Source organism: Gadus chalcogrammus, chromosome 12 (assembly GCF_026213295.1).
Source record: "Gadus chalcogrammus isolate NIFS_2021 chromosome 12, NIFS_Gcha_1.0, whole genome shotgun sequence".
Classification (NCBI taxonomy): Eukaryota; Metazoa; Chordata; class Actinopteri; order Gadiformes; family Gadidae; genus Gadus; species Gadus chalcogrammus.
The window spans coordinates 58,555-79,038 of NC_079423.1; the positions used below are offsets into that span (position 1 = coordinate 58,555).

At 46.1% G+C, this 20,484-nt stretch overlaps 2 protein-coding genes across 2 annotated transcripts; one reads left to right on the forward strand and one right to left on the reverse strand.

The window, feature by feature from the left end:
• Window positions 1-25: 25 nt before the first annotated feature.
• On the reverse strand, window positions 26-7,948 carry dbt (dihydrolipoamide branched chain transacylase E2). Its single transcript, XM_056603453.1, has 11 exons — window positions 7,867-7,948; window positions 6,752-6,866; window positions 5,924-5,999; window positions 4,941-5,122; window positions 4,003-4,130; window positions 2,787-3,027; window positions 1,899-2,065; window positions 1,462-1,539; window positions 1,048-1,239; window positions 887-958; window positions 26-777 (listed from the first exon to the last, which is right to left on the reverse strand). The coding sequence occupies exons 1-11, from the start codon at window positions 7,909-7,911 to the stop codon at window positions 610-612; spliced, it is 1,464 nt and encodes a 487-aa protein (XP_056459428.1). The 5' UTR covers window positions 7,912-7,948; the 3' UTR covers window positions 26-609.
• Window positions 7,949-10,378: 2,430 nt separating this feature from the next.
• rtca (RNA 3'-terminal phosphate cyclase) lies at window positions 10,379-18,532 on the forward strand. Its single transcript, XM_056604232.1, has 11 exons — window positions 10,379-10,565; window positions 10,949-11,049; window positions 11,578-11,721; window positions 11,995-12,118; window positions 12,676-12,734; window positions 12,924-13,065; window positions 14,004-14,125; window positions 14,908-14,966; window positions 16,347-16,441; window positions 16,523-16,627; window positions 18,114-18,532. The coding sequence occupies exons 1-11, from the start codon at window positions 10,521-10,523 to the stop codon at window positions 18,210-18,212; spliced, it is 1,095 nt and encodes a 364-aa protein (XP_056460207.1). The 5' UTR covers window positions 10,379-10,520; the 3' UTR covers window positions 18,213-18,532.
• Window positions 18,533-20,484: the final 1,952 nt, after the last annotated feature.

Sequence of the window (20,484 nt, forward strand, 5' to 3'; positions counted from 1 at the left end):
GTAACCTTTATAGGAGCTGCTGGAAAATGAAAGAAATCTGCTGATGTGTTTGTTATATTCTTTATTGCTAGGTAACAAGGCATAGATATATTATACATATATATATGCATTTCAGTTGAGAGGGTTAATAAAAGCATACCACAGGCGTGTTTAGTGACTTAATGGTCCTAACACCACTAACCTAACTAACTAACACCACCACCACCACCTATCACGTCGTAGAACACTTGGTAGAAAGACGCTCCATCACAAAGTGCAATCTTCTAGTCTTAGCCAGACCATTTCAGTTCATAAAGACAATACATACCCAACAGTTGCACTCGTTACTTTTAGACTTGTAACGTAGCGCACAAAAAACAGGATAAAATAGTCTGCTATCAAGAGACAAAGTTGTGTTGAACACCTGACTAACCCAAGGGAAAGTTCAAAGCCCAAATGAAGGGTTAGCAGATGAAAGAGCGACCCCATAAGCCTCGTCCACCAATCACACAGGAAAGAGGTGCCGTAACGTAAGGCCACGCCCACTGGAAGGAGGTGCTGTAACATAAGGCCACGCCCACAGGAAGGAACAAGGCATGGAGGAGGTCTTCAGGAGATGAGGCTGAGGTTTCATTTCAGATCCAGGACCATGGACGCTGGGTTCTCCAGGTACTGCCGCCACAGGTTGGAGAACCTGCACATGGTGGCCCCGTCGATGACCCTGTGGTCAGCCGACCAGCTGACGTTCAGAATGTGAGCTTTAACCAGCTCTCCGTTGGAGTCGAACCTTGGAAGGATCTGGAAGGGACCAGAAAGGTTTGATTAACATAGAACAAGGCATTCTTTTGGTTAGTGATGAGGACATAAGTATGGTTCCAGATGTTTCCATGGTAGAAACAGGCCTCACCTGGATCTTGCCCAGAGCTCCGATGGCCACCTCAGGGGGAAGAATCACCGGCTTGGCATAAGTTCCTCCAATCTTATTCCGAAATTAAAGGAATTTCATCATTAGCCTATTAACGCAATTGCAGGCCTCGCCTCTCTACCTCAGAGCTAAAGGAGACTTACGGAGCCGATGTTGGAGAGCGTGAAGGTTCCTCCGGTCAGGTCGGAGGTCCCCAGCTGACCGGAGGACCCCAGCACCTGGAGGCGGTTCAGCTCTCTGGCGATCTCAAACACGCTGAGAAGCTGAACGTTCTTCACGTTGGGCACCAGCAAACCCTGGCTGGTGTCCATGGCCAGGCCGATGTTGTGAGCCGCCTACACAACAACATTCAAAATCACTTCATAGAATCAGCAGCAACTATTGGGTTAGGGTTCTAACCCTAACCCAACTGTAGGTCGCCTAGAGTAGATACCGGTTTTAAAGTAAAAAGAGTAGAATCCTGTTTCACATCTGCTCAACAAGAGCAGAAACCCATTCTCCACCGACTAGGAACGTATAGTATAGTTGACAGATGTTCTCAGAGCTCCTATGCTGACCTTGTAGGTGATGTTCTGACTGGCCTCGTCCAGAGACGCGTTGAGGACGGGGAAGTGGAGCAGGCCGAGGGACGCCGCCTGCAGACCAAGAACATCATCAAAGAGATCCCAGGGACCCAGAGACAGACAGATAGTCCAGAGCCAGAGGGACAGAGTCTCCAGAGACAGAGAGACAGCAAGCCCAGAGAGACAGAGAGCCCAGAGACAGAGAGCCCAGAGGCAGAGAGCCCAGAGACAGAGAGCCCAGAGACAGAGAGCCCAGAGACAGAGGGACAGAGTCCCCAGAGACAGAGAGACAGCAAGCCTAGAGACCCAGAGACAGAGAGCCCAGAGACAGAGAGAGCCAAGAGACAGAGGGAGCCCAGAGGCAGAGAGAGCCCAGAGGCAGAGAGAGCCCAGAGACAGAGAGAGCCCAGAGACAGCGAGCCAGACCTCACCTTGATGAAGAAGGGCATGTAGCTGAGTTTAACGCCACGAGACTCACTGATGCCCCTGAGATCTGATCTCAGAGCAGCCAAGCGACTCAGGTCCACCTCGTCACAGAGGCCAAAGTGGGGGATCTTCAGGGCCGCCGTCATCGTCTTCATCATGGCTCTATGGAAGCCTGTCCAGAAACAAGAAGAATGAACCATCATGAAGTACTCCTCCTCACTACTACTACTACTACTACTACTACTACTACTACTACTACTACTACTACTACTACTACTACTACTACTACTACTACAACAACTACAGTGGGGTACTAGTACTACTACAGTGGGGTACTAGTACTACTACAGTGGGGTACTAGTTCTACTACAGTGGGGTACTAGTACTACTACAGTGGGGTACTAGTACTACTACAGGGGGGTACTAGTACTACTACAGTGGGGTACTAGTTCTACTACAGTGGGGTACTAGTACTACTACAGTGGGGTACTAGTTCTACTACAGTGGGGTACTAGTACTACTACAGTGGGGTACTAGTACTACTACAGTGGGGTACTAGTTCTACTACAGTGGGGTACTAGTACTACTACAGGGGGGTACTAGTACTACTACAGTGGGGTACTAGTTCTACTACAGTGGGGTACTAGTTCTACTACAGTGGGGTACTAGTTCTACTACAGTGGGGTACTAGTACTACTACAGTGGGGTACTAGTACTACTACAGTGGGGTACTAGTTCTACTACAGTGGGGTACTAGTACTACTACAGTGGGGTACTAGTTCTACTACAGTGGGGTACTAGTACTACTACAGTGGGGTACTAGTACTACTAAAGTGGGGTACTAGTACTACTACAGTGGGGTACTAGTACTACACTGGTGCAGTGTCCCCTACCTTTCAGAGGCTCGGTGACATCCTGGCTGCTGAGGACTGGTTGGGGCCTGGCTGGCAGGCTGGCTGGCAGGCTGGCTGGCAGGCTGGCTGGCTGCACCTCCTTTGGTCTTTGGGACTCACGGGTCTCATGGAATGGAGATGGAGGCAAGATGGCTCCCGTCTGCTTTGCCAGAAAGTTGAGAATATCCTCCTTGAGAATACGTCCATCTTTCCCAGTCCCGACAACTTCGCTCAGTTTGATCTGACAGGAGAAAAATGGAGTCAAGACCCAACAGCTAGATACCAACAAGCTATTGCTGGCTATATTATCAGGTCAGATACCAAACAAGCTAATGCTAATGATATTACCAGTGCTAGATACCAAACAAGCTAATGCTAATGATATTACCAGTGCTAGATACCAAACAAGCTAATGCTAATGATATTATCAGGGCTAAAACCAAACAAGCTAATGCTAATGATATTCCCAGGCCTAGATACCAAACGAGCTAATGCTATTGATATTACCAGGGCTAGATACCAAACGAGCTAATGCTAATGTCACAACTCAAAACTCACCTGTTCAAACTCGCACACAACGTCTAACTGATCACTGTTTTGATTGTTTGTTTGTTTTTTCTTTGTTTTGTTTTGTCTTGTTTTTGTTTTATTTATTTCTTATTGCTTATGTTTATTTATTTATTTATTTATTTTTTCCACAATGTCTTGTTTTTAAAAAAAAATGTATGATGACTATATGCTATGTAAGGTGACCTTGGGTGTCTTGAAAGGCGCCTCTAAATTAAATGTATTATTATTATTATTATTATTAATGATATTATCAGGGCTAAAAACCAAACAAGCTAATGCTAATGATATTCCCAGGCCTAGATACGAAATGAGCTAATGCTATTGATATTACCAGGCCTAGATACCAAACGAGCTAATGCTATTGATGTTGCCAGGGCTAGATACCAAAACCAGACCTTCTGTTGATGAATGATATTATCAGAATCTACTGTATATGTTGTTTACGGTTCTATTCTACTACAAGTTCTTTAAGATTATATTCTAGTACGCATTATGTTCAAGGTTATATTCTACTATATGTTGTTTAAGGTTTTAGGGTTAGGATTAGTTCTAGTTGTATGTCGTGTTTAAGGTTCTATTCTAAGGTTCTATTTTCGGGTTGCGTTTTAGGTTCTAGGGTTAGTTCTAATTGTACGTGTGGTCCTACGTTGTTCTCCAGGGCCAGTCTCCGGACTGCGGGTGTGGCCTGGGTCTTATGGCCTTTGATCTCCTGATGGGTGTGCTCCTCACGAGACATGGCCGGGGTCTCCACAACGTCTTCCTCCTGGGCCACTTCTGGAAAATGACATAAAACATATCGTACATGTAGAACCTCTGCAGCCTCTATAGCAAATAGAAAATATGCAACACATATAGAATATACATGTATCACACAGAGGTAGGGTTAGCCTACAAGACTAGAGATAGGGTTAGCCTACCAGACTATAGAGATAGTGTTAGCCTACCAGACTAGAGATAGGGTTAGCCTACCAGACTAGAGATAGGGTTAGCCTACCAGACTAGAGATAGGGTTAGCCTACCAGACTATAGAGATAGGGTTAGCCTACCAGACTATAGAGATAGGGTTAGCCTACCAGACTATAGAGATAGGGTTAGCCTACCAGACTATAGAGATAGGGTTAGCCTACCAGACTAGAGATAGGGTTAGCCTACCAGACTAAATCAGGACCTTCTCATTACCCGGTATCATCAGGACCCTCTCATTACCCAGTATCATCAGGACCCTCTCATTACCCGGTATCATCACAACCTTCTCATTACCCGGTATCATCACAACCTTCTCATTACCCGGTATCATCACAACCTTCTCATTACCCGGTATCATCACGACCTTCTCAATACCCGGTATCATCACGACCCTCTCATTACCCGGTATCATCAGGACCCTCTCATTACCCGGTATCATCAGGACCCTCTCATTACCCGGTATCATCAGGACCCTCTCATTACCCGGTATCATCAGGACCCTCTCATTACCCGGTATCATCACAACCTTCTCATTACCCGGTATCATCACAACCTTCTCAATACCCGGTATCATCACGACCCTCTCATTACCCGGTATCATCACAACCTTCTCAATACCTGGCCCGGTGTCGGTCTCGATGTCCACTAGGGGCTTCCCCACCAGCGCTGTGTCGTCCGCGGCGTAGTGCAGTCTGCGGATGACGCCGTCGTAGCGGCTGGTGATGGTGACGGACGCCTTGTCGCTCTGCACCTCACATATGCTGTCGAACTGGGAAACCTTGTCGCCCTCCTTAACGTACCTGAAGAGACCAGGGATCAGCAGGAGACACCAGGAGACACCGGGGGTCACCAGGAGACACCAGGGGTCACCAGGAGACACCAGGGGTCACCAGGAGACACCAGTTATTTTGGTCTGCAAGTGTGACACGTTGGACACACAAATACTGCATGAATGCTTGAAGTAGTAAACGCGGAAGTAAGGCGGAAGGTAGTTTGCGACGTCAGTTCAAGACGACCCCACTGATTGGTCAAATTTGCGGGAAAGTTGTGGTGGTTGGTTAAAATTGCGACACCGCCCTGAATTCGCGGTGATTGGTTGATGTTGCGCTGAATTTGCAAATCGCAACATGGCGAAATCCTGGATGGTCTGTTAAATGGTTGAACTGCCCATTCAAGGCCCTGATATACTTCCAACTGATTTTTTTTAGCTTGGTTGCAAAGGCTGTGGAACGTCTGCCGAATTCTACAGAAAATGTTGATCGGATTGCACCGGACTCGCCATTTCTGCTGCTTCATTGAATCTGTTTGGTGTGTGCATGTGCGTGCGTGCGTGTGTGTGTGGTCGTGGCGCGCGAGTCCTGGCTTGTGTTTGAAAACACCAGGAGACTCTCTGTGGACCCATTTTACTGATCCCTAAACTGTAAAATCAGGTGAGATTTAAAAAAAAAAAAAAAAAAAAAAAAAAAAAGGTACAAAATATATTGATGAACATAAAAAAAGAAAAAAAAATGTAATATACAGGATTATAGCCGTAGGCTCATTTCTATCCTTATTCCCTTAGTTAGGGTTAGGGTTAACCCCAACCCTATAAGGACACTCACCATTCCTTCACTACGACCTCCATGATTCCTTCTCCGATGTCAGACAGTTTGAACTGCATGATGGGTCCGCTCCACGCTACGGGGCAGAGAAGAGGTGAAAACACCAAGAGGGGTTATTTCTTGATCTAGGGTTAGTGTTGGGGGCCAAGGTGAGTTCTAGGGCTAGTTCTAGGTTAGTTCTAGGGTTAAGGTTAGTTCTAGGGTTAAGGTTAGCGCTCGGGTTAAGGTTAGCGCTCGGGTTAAGGTTAGCGCTCGGGTTAAGGTTAGCGCTAGGGTTAAGGTTAGCGCTAGGGTTAAGGTTAGCGCTAGGGTTAAGGTTAGCGCTAGGGTTAAGGTTAGCGCTAGGGTTAAGGTTAATAGTAGGGTTAAGGTTAATAGTAGGGTTAAGGTGAGTGCTAGGGTTAGTTACATGGCTACTCAGATGGTTAGGGACTAGGGTTGGTTAGGGTTAAGCAGTAAGAGACCATCGTACCGCATCACATAATAGGAGCATGCGTACAATAACAGGATTTAATTGAATGGATCGGTCCGTTGTCACGATACCCAGTCCAGCTGTTGGCGTCAGTGTCAGACCGAAAACAGATATCAATATCAGTGCATTAAAGGCTAAGGGCTAAGGTGAGTGCTAAGGTTAAGGTGAGTGCTAGGGTTAAGGTGAGTGCTAGGGTTAAGGTTCTGGGGTTAAGGTTCTGGGGTTAAGGTTGTGGGGTTAAGGTTGTGGGGTTAAGGTTATGGGGTTCTAGTTCTGGGGCTGGGCTTTGTAGCACTACAGCCCAATCTGATGTTTTCTAGAGTTGGTTTCTAGAGTTGCATCTTGAGGTTATTTACCACTGGTTGTATGAAAGAGCCTCTCATTGTAGAGGTTGGACAGGCAGGCCCGCGGGGGCTGGTCCCTGGTGGCTTTAAAGACCCGCACACACCGACGCTTGTAGTGGTGGGAGAGCTGAGAGACCAAGAACAACCAGGAGACTATTGACACCATTATAGAATATAGAGCCCACTTATTTACACCATTATATAATATAGAGCCCACTTATTGACACCATTATATAATATAGAGCCCACTTATTGACACCATTATATAATATAGAGCCCACTTATTGACACCATTATAGAATATAGAGCCCACTTATTGACACCATTATAGAATATAGAGCCCACTTATTGACACCATTATAGAATATAGAGCCCACTTATTGACACCATTATAGAATATAGAGCCCACTTATTTACACCATTATATAATATAGAGCCCACTTATTGACACCATTATAGAATTATAGAGCCCACTTATTGACACCATTATAGAATATAGGGCCCACTTATTGACACCATTATAGAATATAGAGCCCACTTATTGACACTATTATAGAATATCGAAAAATACTGTAAAAGGTTTCAAATCTAAAACCCTGTTATGATAATGTTGTGGTAGTGTAATTATCATGTTATAGTAAGGTTGTAGTCTTTTGATTGTGAGGTTGTGCTGTTAAGCCACGGTAGGGTAATTTTATGGTCATTAGGTCATGTTATGGTTATTAGGGTAATGTCATGGTGTTTTATGATAAAGTTGGGCTATGTTATTATCATTATCGTACGGTTGTTGTCGTTTTCTGGTGAGGTTCTGATGTTGTGGTAATGTTAGGGTCATTAGGGTAATGTTATGTCGGTCATTTGGGTATTGTAATGGTACTGTTATGGTCATTATGATTATGTGTGGAATAGTTGAATTGGGTTTGTTACAGATGTACTTTATCATAGTACTATGAAGTCTTCCTAAACAAATAAATATTTAACCAATCGTCTCACTAAAGCAATCCTTTAACAGTCTTTTGGATTGTTAAAAATAAACCCAGCAGCTCAATTATAGCAAATGTATAAAGATGTGTTCCTTAATAACATGCATGATCCCTTGTTAACATAACAGATAAATGATAACTTACCAGTCTTCTCACTAAACTAACTGAGCACCTTGTAACCGCCGCCATCTTGCCTCCTTGTAGCCCAGGGTGTGACGTAAACCACACGCCCCTTTGAGCAGCCAATCGCGTGTCGTCTTCTTCTTCGTATCCATTATGGGGTTGAAAGACGTCCTGATGACGCAATACCGCCCCCTGCTTGGGTCAGCTGCACGTTGGACCTAACCCTAACCCCCTAACCCTTAAGTTAGTAGAAGAAACAACCTACCGGTTTCACCATACATCATAGATTAGTTTTAGATGTATTCAGGTTAACGAGTTAATCATTAGTAGAGGAATGAATCATGGATGCATAATGACAACATGTGGATAGATGACTTAATATAATATATATAAATATTAGTGTATATATATAAAGAGTCCTGCATTCGACACTGTAGACCATACAATACTTTTGGACAGGTTAGAAAACTGGGTGGGGCTTTCAGGCACAGTCTTAAATTGGTTCAGATCCTACCTACAAAATAGGAACTACTTTGTTTCCATCGGCGACTTTGTATCAGAATCAACCAACGTGATGTGTGGAGTCCCACAAGGTTCGATCTTAGGACCCTCTTTATTCAACATCTACAGGCTCCCACTAGGGCAAATCATGCATAATAACAATATTGACCATCATTGCTATGCTGATGACACGCAAATCTATGTATCGCTATCACCAAATGACTATCGGCCCATAGATCTGCCGTGCCAGTGCATTGAGCAAGTGAAAGACTGGATGTGCCGAAATTTCCTTCAGCTAAATGAGGATAAAACAGAGATAATTGTATTTGGTGCTAAAACGGAAAGGCTTAAAGTAACCCAACACCTTCACTCTCTGTCCCTGAAAACCTCAATCAAAGCCAGAAATCGAGGGGTTATCATGGATTCTGATTTACATTTCGAAAGTCACATCAAATCAGTTACAAAATCTGCATATTATCACCTTAAAAATGTAGCAAGACTTAGAGGGCTCATGTCCACTGAAGACTTACAAAAACTTGTACATGCCTTTATCACTAGTAAGCTTGATTACTGCAATGGTCTCCTTACAGGTCTCCCAAAACAAACTCTAAGGAAGCTTCAGCTTCTTCAGAATGCTGCTGCTAGATTTTTAAGAAAGACCAAAAAATTTGAACATATTACACCAATTCTTAAATCGTTACATTGGCTTCCTGTAGGTCAGAGAATTGATTTTAAAATCATGTTGCTAACCTATAAATCCCTACATGGTGTAGGCCCAAAATATTTAACTGATATGCTTCCACTACATAAGCCTTCTAGAACACTAAGATCTTCTGAGACCAATCTGTTAATTATCCCCAGAGTAAACACGAAACATGGGAAAGCAGGATTTAGTTACTATGCAACAAATAGCTGGAACAAAATCCCTGAGGATTTAAGACTTGCCCCAACTCTGAGCACCTTTAAAACAAGATTGAAGACTTTTATGTTTGCTTTAGCTTTCTGCTAAATCTTAAATACTTAACCTTTATTTTACTAAAATGCCTTTTTCACTTTCCCTTTATTTTCTATTTTTACCAGAAAAATACATGATCTGATACCAGAGAGAAAGGTTGTATAAGGGTTAGAGTCCTGAGTTTGTATTTGTATAAGGGTTAGAGTCCTGAGTTTGTTTGTATAAGGGTTAGAGTCCTGAGTTTGTATTTGTATAAGGGTTAGAGTCCTGAGTTTGTTTGTATAAGGGTTAGAGTCCTGAGTTTGTATTTGTATAAGGGTTAGAGTCCTGAGTTTGTTTGTATAAGGGTTAGAGTCCTGAGTTTGTGTATAAGGGTTAGAGTCCTGAGTTTTGTTGAATAAGGCCTTTGGTCTGGGCTAGAGTCCTAGAAGCTGGGTTAGAGTCCTAGAATATTGTCCTTTAGGTCGGGTTGTAGTCCCGACTTGGGTTCCAGAGAGACTGTTGATCTGATCTTAAATACATTGCACTTTCAATTTTACTTACTAAAAAGCCTTTTTAACTTTCAATTTAATTTTCTCTTAAATACATTCAACTTTACTTACTAAAAAGCCTTTTTAACTTTCAATTTAATTTTCTATTTTTACCAGAAAGATACATGATCTGATACCAGAGAGAAAGGATAAGGGTTACTAGAATCCGGGTTGGAGTCCCAGAGAAAGTACCAAGTTCCTTTTAGGTCGGGTTGGAGTTCCGACGCGGATACCAGAGAGACTGTTGATCTGATCTTAAATACATTGCACTTTCTATTTTACTCATTTCTTTGCATATGTTTTCTTTTACTTATCTGTTATTTTATTTTATTGTATAACAATGTTTATATGTGAGCACTTTGAGTCTGCCTTGTGTATGAAAAGTGCTATATAAATAAAGTTGCCTTGCCTTGCCTATATACAATGATCTCCCTTCAGGCCAGCAGGGGGCGTAAAGGCTCTGCTGGGAAACCAGTCCGGCGGACCAGCAGGGGGCGGTAATGCTCTGGTGGGAAACCAGTCCGGACCTGCAGGGGGCGATAAGGCTCTAGCGTGAAACTAGTCCGGAGAAGAAGAAATAAAAACACTCTCATTCTCTAGCTTACACACATCTGGTCTTATTAGTGAAAATAGATCGATATTAGTAATATTACGATAGTTGCTATACTTTAAAACTCCCCAGCAGCAGAATGGACTCGACGACTCTGGAGGTGGACGGTAGTGTGATGGAGGGAGTGAGTAGATCCGGAGAAATATATATATAAAGTACCCCCGTACATATTTCTGTAACCCATGAAGTACCCCGTGTGTTCTCATTGTACATCATATTGATAAACTAGATATGAACATATCTATAACCCATGAAACATGTGTACGCTGTTTGCTCTCAAGTCAATTGTACATCTTAGTAATATAGTAGATAATAATGATGTACGCGTTATCGAGCCATTCTCCTGTATAAACTAACGCGTTATCGAGCTCTTCTCCAGTATAAACTAACTCGTTATCGAGCTCTTCGCCAGTATAAACTAACTTGTTATTGACCCCTTCTGCAGTTTAAACTAACTCGTTATCGAGCAATCCTTGTATAAACTAAGGCGTTAGAATTGGTTTCCAGGGCGGACAGATCCTAAGGGTTTCCGCGGCGCTGAGCTGCATCACTGGAACCGCCATCAAGATCAGCAAGATCCGAGCCGGCCGAACCACTCCAGGACTCAGGTAGTTAAGACTAGTTAACCCTAACCCCAGGACTCCGGTAACCTAGTAAACCCAAGTTAAACCTTAATCCCGTATTGAGGTATCCTAGTTAAGACAGTTAACCTTACTCCAGGAGTCCGTTAACCCTAACTGAAGGACTGAGGTAACCTAGTCAACGATAGTTAAGACCAGTTAACCCTAGATAAAATCAGTTAATCCTAGTTGAAACCAGTCAACCCTAGCTCTAGGACTAAGGTAACTTGGTTAACCCTTGTTAATACCGGTTAACCCTAGTTAAGACCAGGTCATCCTAACTATGGCTAAGATAAATTGGTTAACCCTAGTTAAGACCAGTAAACCCTAGTTAAGACCAGGTCATCCTAACTCTATGACTAAGGTAACTTGGTTAACCCAAGTTAAGACCAAGGCTAGCTGTAGTAGACGGTGTTAACCGATGGGACCAGAGAGGGTTAGGGCTAGGATGTATTCTGGTGTATGAACACAGACTGAATCAGATTGTAACGAACCGACTGTATCTGTTCCCTCCAGGCCGCAGCACCTTTGTGGCCTGCAGCTGCTTCGAGACATTTGTGCCGGAAGTCTTGATGGAGCAGCCATCGGCTCCACAGAGATAACCCTGAACCCGGGAAAGATCACCTCTGGGGACCACCTCGCAGACCCCCAGACTGCAGGGTTAGTGGAATCATTACTCTAGTTTACTCTAGTTAACCAGACCGCCGGGTCAGTCCAAACATTACTCTAGTTAACTCATACATTTCTCTTGTTTACTGTAGTTAACCAGAATGCTGGGTATGTTTAAACATTACTCTAGTTAACCAGACTTTTAGGGCAGTAGAAACATTACTCTAGTTTACTAGCTGGGTCAGTCGCTTTATTCCTGTAGTCCACTAGACTAGTGGGTCAGTAGGTTATCCCAACCAGTCCTAACGAGTGGCCTGTCTTTAGGAGTGTGGGGCTGCTGCTCCAGGCGTCACTCCCCTGTGCCTTGTTCACCGACGCCTCGACACAGCTCTGTCTGAAGGGAGGGACCAACGCAGAGATGGCTCCTCAGATTGACTACACTGTGAAGGTAACGGCTGTCTGTGGACCACGCTGTCTGTGGACCAGGCTGTCTGTAGACCACGCTGTCTGTGGACCACGCTGTCTGTGGACCACGCTGTCTGTGGACCACGCTGTCTGTGTACCACGCTGTCTGTGGACCAGGCTGTCTGTGGACCAGGCTGTCTGTAGACCACGCTGTCTGTGGACCAGGCTGTCTGTGGACCAGGCTGTCTGTAGACCAGGCTGTCTGTGGACCACGCTGTCTGTAGACCACGCTGTCTGTGGACCACGCTGTCTGTGGACCACGCTGTCTGTGGACCAGGCTGTCTGTAGACCAGGCTGTCTGTAGACCAGGCTGTCTGTAGACCAGGCTGTCTGTAGACCAGGCTGTGTGTGGACCAGGCTGTCTGTAGACCAGGCTGTCTGTAGACCAGGCTGTGTGTGGACCAGGCTGTCTGTAGACCACGCTGTCTGTAGACCACGCTGTCTGTGGACCAGGCTGTCTGTGGACCAGGCTGTCTGTGGACCAGGCTAACCCTAGTCTGTAGACTACAATTCATCCATTAATTCATATCTTTTTTTTAGGTCTTCAAGCCAACCCTGGAGAAGTTCGGCGTCCATTTTGATTGTGACGTTAAAATGAGGTAAATCAAGATGGGGTCCACATTATTAAAGGTTCCAAATTGCACTTTATACTGCCTTGCACTTAGCCGTTTGGTATTCCCTTGTCTTCAGGAGCTGTGAGTTTGTGTAACTTGTGTTCACTCGTATTCTAAGCCCTGCGTGCTCCCAGATGTTCCAGCTGTGTGTGACCCTAACCCTAACCTCCACAGGGGCTACTACCCTAAAGGCGGAGGAGAGGTGGTGGTGACGGTCAACCCCATCAAACAGCTGAGTCCCGTCACCATGACGGAGAGAGGCACCATCACCAAGATCTATGGGCGGGCCTTCGTGGCTGGGGTGCTACCCTATAAGGTAACGCTAACGCTACAACCTATAAGGTAACGCTAACGCTACAACCTGCAAGGTAACGCTACAACCTGCAAGGTAACGCTAACGCTACAACCTGTAAGGTAACGCTACAACCTGCAAGGTAACGCTACAACCTGCAAGGTAACGCTACAACCTGCAAGGTAACGCTACAACCTGCAAGGTAACGCTACAACCTGCAAGGTAACGCCACAACCTGTACGGTAACGCTAACGCTACAACCTGTACGGTAACGCTAACGCTACAACCTGTAAGGTAACGCTACAACCTGCAAGGTAACGCTACAACCTGCAAGGTAACGCTACAACCTGCAAGGTAACGCTAACGCTACAACCTGTACGGTAACGCTAACGCTACAACCTGCAAGGTAACGCTACAACCTGCAAGGTAACGCTACAACCTGCAAGGTAACGCTACAACCTGCAAGGTAATGCTACAACCTGCAAGGTAACGCTACAACCTGTACGGTAACGCTAACGCTACAACCTGTACGGTAACGCTAACGCTACAACCTGTACGGTAACGCTACAACCTGTACGGTAACGCTACAACCTGTACGGTAACGCTACAACCTGTACGGTAACGCTACAACCTGTAAGGTAACGCTACAACCTGTAAGGTAACGCTACAACCTGTAAGGTAACGCTACAACCTGTAAGGTAACGCTAACGGGACAACCTGTAAGGTAACGCTAACGGGACAACCTGTAAGGTAACGCTAACGGGACAACCTGTAAGGTAGCGCTAACCCTAATGCTACAACCTATAAGGTAACGCTAATGATACAACCTGTTAGGTAACGCTAACCCTAATGTTACAACCTATGTTGTGTGTAGCCTGACGCTGGCGGTCATGTTGTGTATACCCTGAGGCTGGCGGCCATGTTGTGTGTACCCTGACGCTGGCGGCCATGTTGTGTTGCAGCTGGCTAAGGACATGTCCACCGCAGCAGTGCGGACCATAAGGAGGGAGATCAAAGACCTCTACATCAGCATCCCCTCACTGCAGGAGAAGGACCAGGCCTGTGGGAACGGAAACGGCATCATGTAAACTAGCTCGACTAACCCATCACAATAACGTCACTAGTCACTTGTCTGAACATGTTAACTAGCTTGACTAAACCTTCACCTTGACTTGACTAGTCATTGTCTGAACATGTAAACTAGTAACTCTGATCATGTTAACTAGTAACACTTGAGGAACGGTACTTGGATAACCCCTTAAAGAGCGTTCCCTTAACATTACTGTCGTGGATAACCCCTTAAAGAGCGTTCCCTTATCATTACTGTCGTGGATAACCTCTTAAAGAGCGTTCCCTTAACATTACTGTCGTGGATAACCTCTTAAAGAGCGTTCCCTTAACATTACTGTCGTGGATAACCCCTTAAAGAGCGTTCCCTTATCATTACTGTCGTTGATAACCTCTTAAAGAGCGTTCCCTTAACATTACTGTCGTGGATAACCCCTTAAAGAGCGTTCCCTTATCATTACTGTCGTGGATAACCTCTTAAAGAGCGTTCCCTTAACATTACTGTCGTGGATAACCCCTTAAAGAGCGTTCCCTTAACATTACTGTCGTGGATAACCCCTTAAAGAGCGTTCCCTTAACATTACTGTCGTGGATAACCCCTTAAAGAGCGTTCCCTTAACATTACTGTCGTGGATAACCCCTTAAAGAGCGTTCCCTTAACATTACTGTCGTGGATAACCTCTTAAAGAGCGTTCCCTTAATATTACTGTCGTGGATAACCCCTTAAAGAGCGTTCCCTTAACATTACTGTCGTGGAAAACCCCTTAAAGAGCGTTCCCTTATCATTCTGTCCTCCAGAATCATCGCAGAGTCCTCCACCGGCTGTGTGTTCGCAGGTTCATCTCTTGGAAAGAAAGGTGAGACGATTTCACACGGAACTGTAACCCTTGTACTGTACCCCTAACCCTAGGACTGTACCCCTGTGACTGTACCCCTAACCCTGTGACTGTACCCCTAACCCTGTGACTACCCCTAGGACTGTACCCCTAACCCTAGGACTGTACCCACCGTACTGTACCCCTACCCCTAGGACTGTACCCCTAACCCTAGGACTGTACCCCCTGTACTGTACCCCTACCCCTAGGAGTGTACTTGATGACTAACCTGTATGTTTGTACGTCCTGGTCCTTAAAGATAGTACTTGGCATGGTTTAGCGTCTTATCCTAGCTCAGTGCATATAGGGTTAGGGTTAGGAGACGGTCTCATAGTCCACCTCTGGGTTAGGGGACGGTCTCATAGTCCACCTCTGGGTTAGGGGACAGTCTCATAGTCCACCTCTGGGTTAGGAGACGGTCTCATAGTCCACCTCTGGGTTAGGAGACGGTCTCATAGTCCACCTCTGGGTTAGGAGACGGTCTCATAGTCCACCTCTAGGTTAGGACGGTCTCATAGTCCACCTCTGGGTTAGGGGACGGTCTCATAGTCCACCTCTGGGTTAGGAGACGGTCTCATAGTCCACCTCTGGGTTAGGACGGTCTCATAGTCCACTTCTGGGTTAGGAGACGGTCTCATAGTCCACCTCTGGGTTAGGACGGTCTCATAGTCCACCTCTGGGTTAGGACGGTCTCATAGTCCACCTCTAGGTTAGGGGACGGTCTCATAGTCCACCTCTGGGTTAGGAGACGGTCTCATAGTCCACCTCTGGGTTAGGAGACGGTCTCATAGTCCACCTCTGGGTTAGGAGACGGTCTCATAGTCCACCTCTGGGTTAGGACGGTCTCATAGTCCACCTCTGGGTTAGGACGGTCTCATAGTCCACCCCTGGGTTAGGGGACGGTCTCATAGTCCACCTCTGGGTTAGGGGACGGTCTCATAGTCCACCTCTGGGTTAGGACGGTCTCATAGTCCACCTCTGGGTTAGGGGACGGTCTCATAGTCCACCTCTAGGTTAGGACGGTCTCATAGTCCACCTCTGGGTTAGGGGACGGTTTCATAGTCCACCTCTGGGTTAGGAGACGGTCTCATAGTCCACCTCTGGGTTAGGAGACGGTCTCATAGTCCACCTCTGGGTTAGGGGACGGTCTCATAGTCCACCTCTGGGTTAGGAGACGGTCTCATAGTCCACCTCTGGGTTAGGGGACGGTCTCATAGTCCACCTCTGGGTTAGGAGACGGTCTCATAGTCCACCTCTGGGTTAGGACGGTCTCATAGTCCACCTCTGGGTTAGGGGACGGTCTCATAGTCCACCTCTGGGTTAGGAGACGGTCTCATAGTCCACCTCTGTCCCGTGATGCAGGAGTGTACGCAGACAAGGTGGGCATCGAGGCTGCCGAGATGTTGTTGAGGAACCTCCGACATAACGGCTGTGTAGACGAGTTTCTACAAGACCAGGTAACCCTCAAGCTAACCTACTACAATCCTTCCCTGCTTTCCACAAGGTTTTACTCATTGTAACGTTTCCTTCACGCTCAGTTGATCATCTTCATGGCCTTGGCCAGCGGCACCTCCCGGATACGCTGCGGCCCCGTGACCCTGCACACCCAGACCGCCATCCACGTAGCGGAGCAGCTAACTCAGGTACCTCACCACGTAGCGCAGCAGCTAACTCGGGTACCTCACCACGTAGCGGAGCAGCTAACTCAGGTACCTCACCACGTAGCGGAGCAGCTAACTCGGGTACCTCACCGCGTAGCGGAGCAGCTAACTCAGGTACCTCACCGCGTAGCGGAGCAGCTAACTCAGGTACCTCACCGCGTAGCGGAGCAGCTAACTCAGGTACCTCACCACGTAGCGGAGCAGCTAACTCAGGTACCTCACCACGTAGCGGAGCAGCTAACTCAGGTACCTCACCACGTAGCGGAGCAGCTAACTCAGGTACCTCACCACGTAGCGGAGCAGCTAACTCAGGTACCTCACCACGTAGCGGAGCAGCTAACTCAGGTACCTCACCACGTAGCGGAGCAGCTGACTCAGGTACCGCACCGCGTAGCGGAGCAGCTAACTCAGGTACCTCACCACGTAGCGGAGCAGCTAACTCAGGTACCTCACCACGTAGCGCAGCAGTTAACTCGGGCACCTCACCATGAAACCGGTAGACTGGGGGCTCTACCTGTAGGTCTAGACTGGGGGCTCTACCTGTAGGTCTAGACTGGGGGCTCTACCTGTAGGTCTAGACTGTGGGCTCTACCTGTAGGTCTAGACTGTGGGCTCTACCTGTAGGTCTAGACTTTGGGCTCTACCTGTAGGTCTAGACTTTGGGCTCTACCTGTAGGTCTAGACTTTGGGCTCTACCTGTAGGTCTAGACTGTGGGCTCTACCTGTAGGTCTAGACTTTGGGCTCTACCTGTAGGTCTAGACTGTGGGCTTTACCTGTCGGTCTAGACTGTGGGCTCTACCTGTAGGTCTAGACTGTGGGCTCTACCTGTAGGTCTAGACTGGGGGCTCTACCTGTAGGTCTAGACTGGGGGCTCTACCTGTAGGTCTAGACTGGGGGCTCTACCTGTAGGTCTAGACTGGGGGCTCTACCTGTAGGTCTAGACTGGGGGCTCTACCTGTAGGTCTAGACTGGGGGCTCTACCTGTAGGTCTAGACTGTTGGCTCTACCTGTAGTTCTAGACTGTGGGCTCTACCTGTAGGTCTAGACTGGGGGCTCTACCTGTAGGTCTAGACTGGGGGCTCTACCTGTAGGTCTAGACTGTGGGCTCTACCTGTACGTCTAGACTGTGGGCTCTACCTGTAGGTCTAGACTGTGGGCTCTACCTGTAGGTCTAGACTGTGAGCTAGACCTGTAGGTCTAGACTGGGAGCTAGACCTGTAGGTCTAGACTGGGGACTCTACCTGTAGGTCTAGACTGGGGGCTCTACCTGTAGGTCTAGACTGGGGGCTCTACCTGTAGGTCTAGACTGGGGGCTCTACCTGTAGGTCTAGACTGGGGGCTCTACCTGTAGGTCTAGACTGTGAGCTAGACCTGTAGGTCTAGACAGTGGGCTCTAGACCTGTAGGTCTAGCTCTAGGTGAGGTAAATACAATTGCTGACTGCATTTTTTTTATTTGTATTTTTCAGGCCAAGTTTACAATCTCCCAGTCAGACGACGATCAGACCAACAACCCCACCTTTATCATCGAATGTCAAGGAGCAGGACTCTCCAACCCTCACCTGTAGTACTCTAAACCTGGTACTAACCTGTAGTACTAACCCCTAACCCTAGGACCAACCTGTAGTACTGTACCCCTAACCCTAGTACTGTACCCCTAACCCTAGTACCCTAGTACTAACCTGTAGTACTTTACTCCACACCCTAGGACTATAGGACTAACTTGTAGGACTGTACCCCCTAACCCTAGGACTGTACCCCCTAACCCTAGGACTGTACCTCTAACCCTAGTACACTAGGACTTGCTATTGGCTGCTGTGTGTTTTCTTCAGTCTCAGGGCTTTCCTCAATAATAAAGTGATCCATGATTTATTGTGGTTGTATATCAGTGCTTTCAACTCACACACACACACACACACCCCTGGGTATGGATTGATGTACGACTCACTAACCCCTGGGTATGGAGGGGTGTAGGACTCACTACCCCCTGGGTATGGAGGGCTGTAGGACTCACTCCAACAGGAGCCTTCTAATATACAGGTCATACTCAGAAAATTAGAATATCGTGCAAAAGTTCATTTATTTCAGTAATTCAACTTAAAAGGTCATACTACTACAATATGTAGACTCATTACATGCAAAGTGATATATTCCAAGCCTTTATTTGTTATAATTTTGAAGATTATGGCTTAGAGTTTAAGAAAACCCAAAATTTGAAATCTCAGAAAATTTGAATATACATGAAATCAATAAAAGGATTTTAAATAAAGAAATGATGGCCCTATGAAAAGAATAATCATGCATATGTACTTGGTTTGGGCCCCTTTTGCATGAATTACTGCCTTAATGCGGCGTGGCATGGATGCTATCCGCCTGTGGCCCTGCTGAGGTGTTATGGTGACCAGGATGCTTTAATAGCAGCCTTCAGCTCTTTGGCATTGTTTGGTCTCATGTCTTTCATCTTTCTCTTGGCAATGCCCCATAGGGGTTCAGGTCAGGCGAGTTTACTGGCCAATCAAGGACAGTAATCCCATGGTCATTGAACCAGGTTTTTGTAGTTTTGGCAGTGTGGGCAGGTGCCAAGTCCTTCTGGAAAATGAAGTCAGCATCCCCATAAAGACGGTCCGCTGAAGAGTGCATGAAGTGCTCTAAAATGTCCTGGTAGACGGCTGCGTTGACTCTGGTCTTAATAAAGCACAGTGGAACAACACCAGCAGATGACATGGCTCCCCAAACCAACACAGACTGTGGAAACTTCACACTGGACTTCAAGCATCTTGCATTCTGTGCCTCTCCAATCTTTCTCCAGACACTGGGACCTTGGTTTCCAAATGAGATGCAAAATTTGCTCTCATCCGAAAAAAGGACTTTGGACCATTGAGCAACAGACCAGTCATTTTTTTCTTTAACCCAGGTAAGATGCTTCTGACGTTGTTTTTTTTCAGGAGTGGCTTGACAAGAGGAATACGACTTTTAAAGCCCTTTTCACAGATTCGTCTGTGTGGTGGCTCTTGATGCACTCAGTCCAGTCATTGTGATGCTCTCCAACACTTTTGAAAGGTCTTTTGCGCACAATCCTCTCCAGGCTGCGGTCATCCCTGCTGCTTGTGCACCTTTTCCTTCCACACTTTGCCCTTCCACTTAACTTTCTATTAATGTGCTTTGATACAGCACTTTGTGAACATCCAACTTCTTTTGCAATTACCTTCTGAGGCTTTCCCTCCTTGTGGAGGGTGTCAATGACGGTTTTCTGCACAACTGTCAGGTCAGCAGTCTTCCCCATGATTGTGAATCCTACTGAAGCAGGCTGAGAGACCATTTAAAGGCTCAGGAACTCTTTTCAGGTGTTTTGGATTAATTAGCTGATTCGAATGTGACACTTTGAGCCTACAATATGGAACCTTTTCACAATATTCTAATTATCTGAGATTTTGAATTTGGGGATTTAATAAATCGTAAGCAATAATCTTCAAAATTATTACAAATAAAGGCTTGGAATATCTCACTTTGCATGTAATGAGTCTACATAATGTATTTGTTTGGGCTTTTAAGTTGAATTACTGAAATAAATGAACTTTTGCACGATATTATATTTTCGGAGTATGACCTGTATAGGGTTAGGGCTAACCCTAATACCTAATATATAGGGTTAGCCCTAACCCTAATACCTAATATATAGGGTTAGGGTTAACCCTAATATATAGGGTTAGGGTTAGCCCTAACCCTATATATTTGGTATTAGGGCTAACCCTAACCCTAATACCTAATATATAGGGTTAGGGTTAACCCTAATACCTAATATATAGGGTTAGCCCTAACCCTAATATATTAGGTATTAGG

What these genes read in the sequence shown, in the direction of transcription:
- dbt (XM_056603453.1), bottom strand. Translation starts at nt 7,911, where the DNA reads ATGGCGGCGGTTACAAGGTGCTCAGTTAGTTTAGTGAGAAGACTG. An exon ending in TTAGTTTAGTGAGAAGACTG is followed by an intron (nt 6,867 to 7,866) that starts GTAAGTTATCAT and finishes TTGGTCTCTCAG; the next exon opens with CTCTCCCACCACTACAAGCG. An exon ending in GCTCTTTCATACAACCAGTG is followed by an intron (nt 6,000 to 6,751) that starts GTAAATAACCTC and finishes TCTGCCCCGTAG; the next exon opens with CGTGGAGCGGACCCATCATG.
- rtca (XM_056604232.1), top strand. Translation starts at nt 10,521, where the DNA reads ATGGACTCGACGACTCTGGAGGTGGACGGTAGTGTGATGGAGGGA. An exon ending in CTGGGGTGCTACCCTATAAG is followed by an intron (nt 13,066 to 14,003) that starts GTAACGCTAACG and finishes GTTGTGTTGCAG; the next exon opens with CTGGCTAAGGACATGTCCAC. An exon ending in TTCATCTCTTGGAAAGAAAG is followed by an intron (nt 14,967 to 16,346) that starts GTGAGACGATTT and finishes CCCGTGATGCAG; the next exon opens with GAGTGTACGCAGACAAGGTG.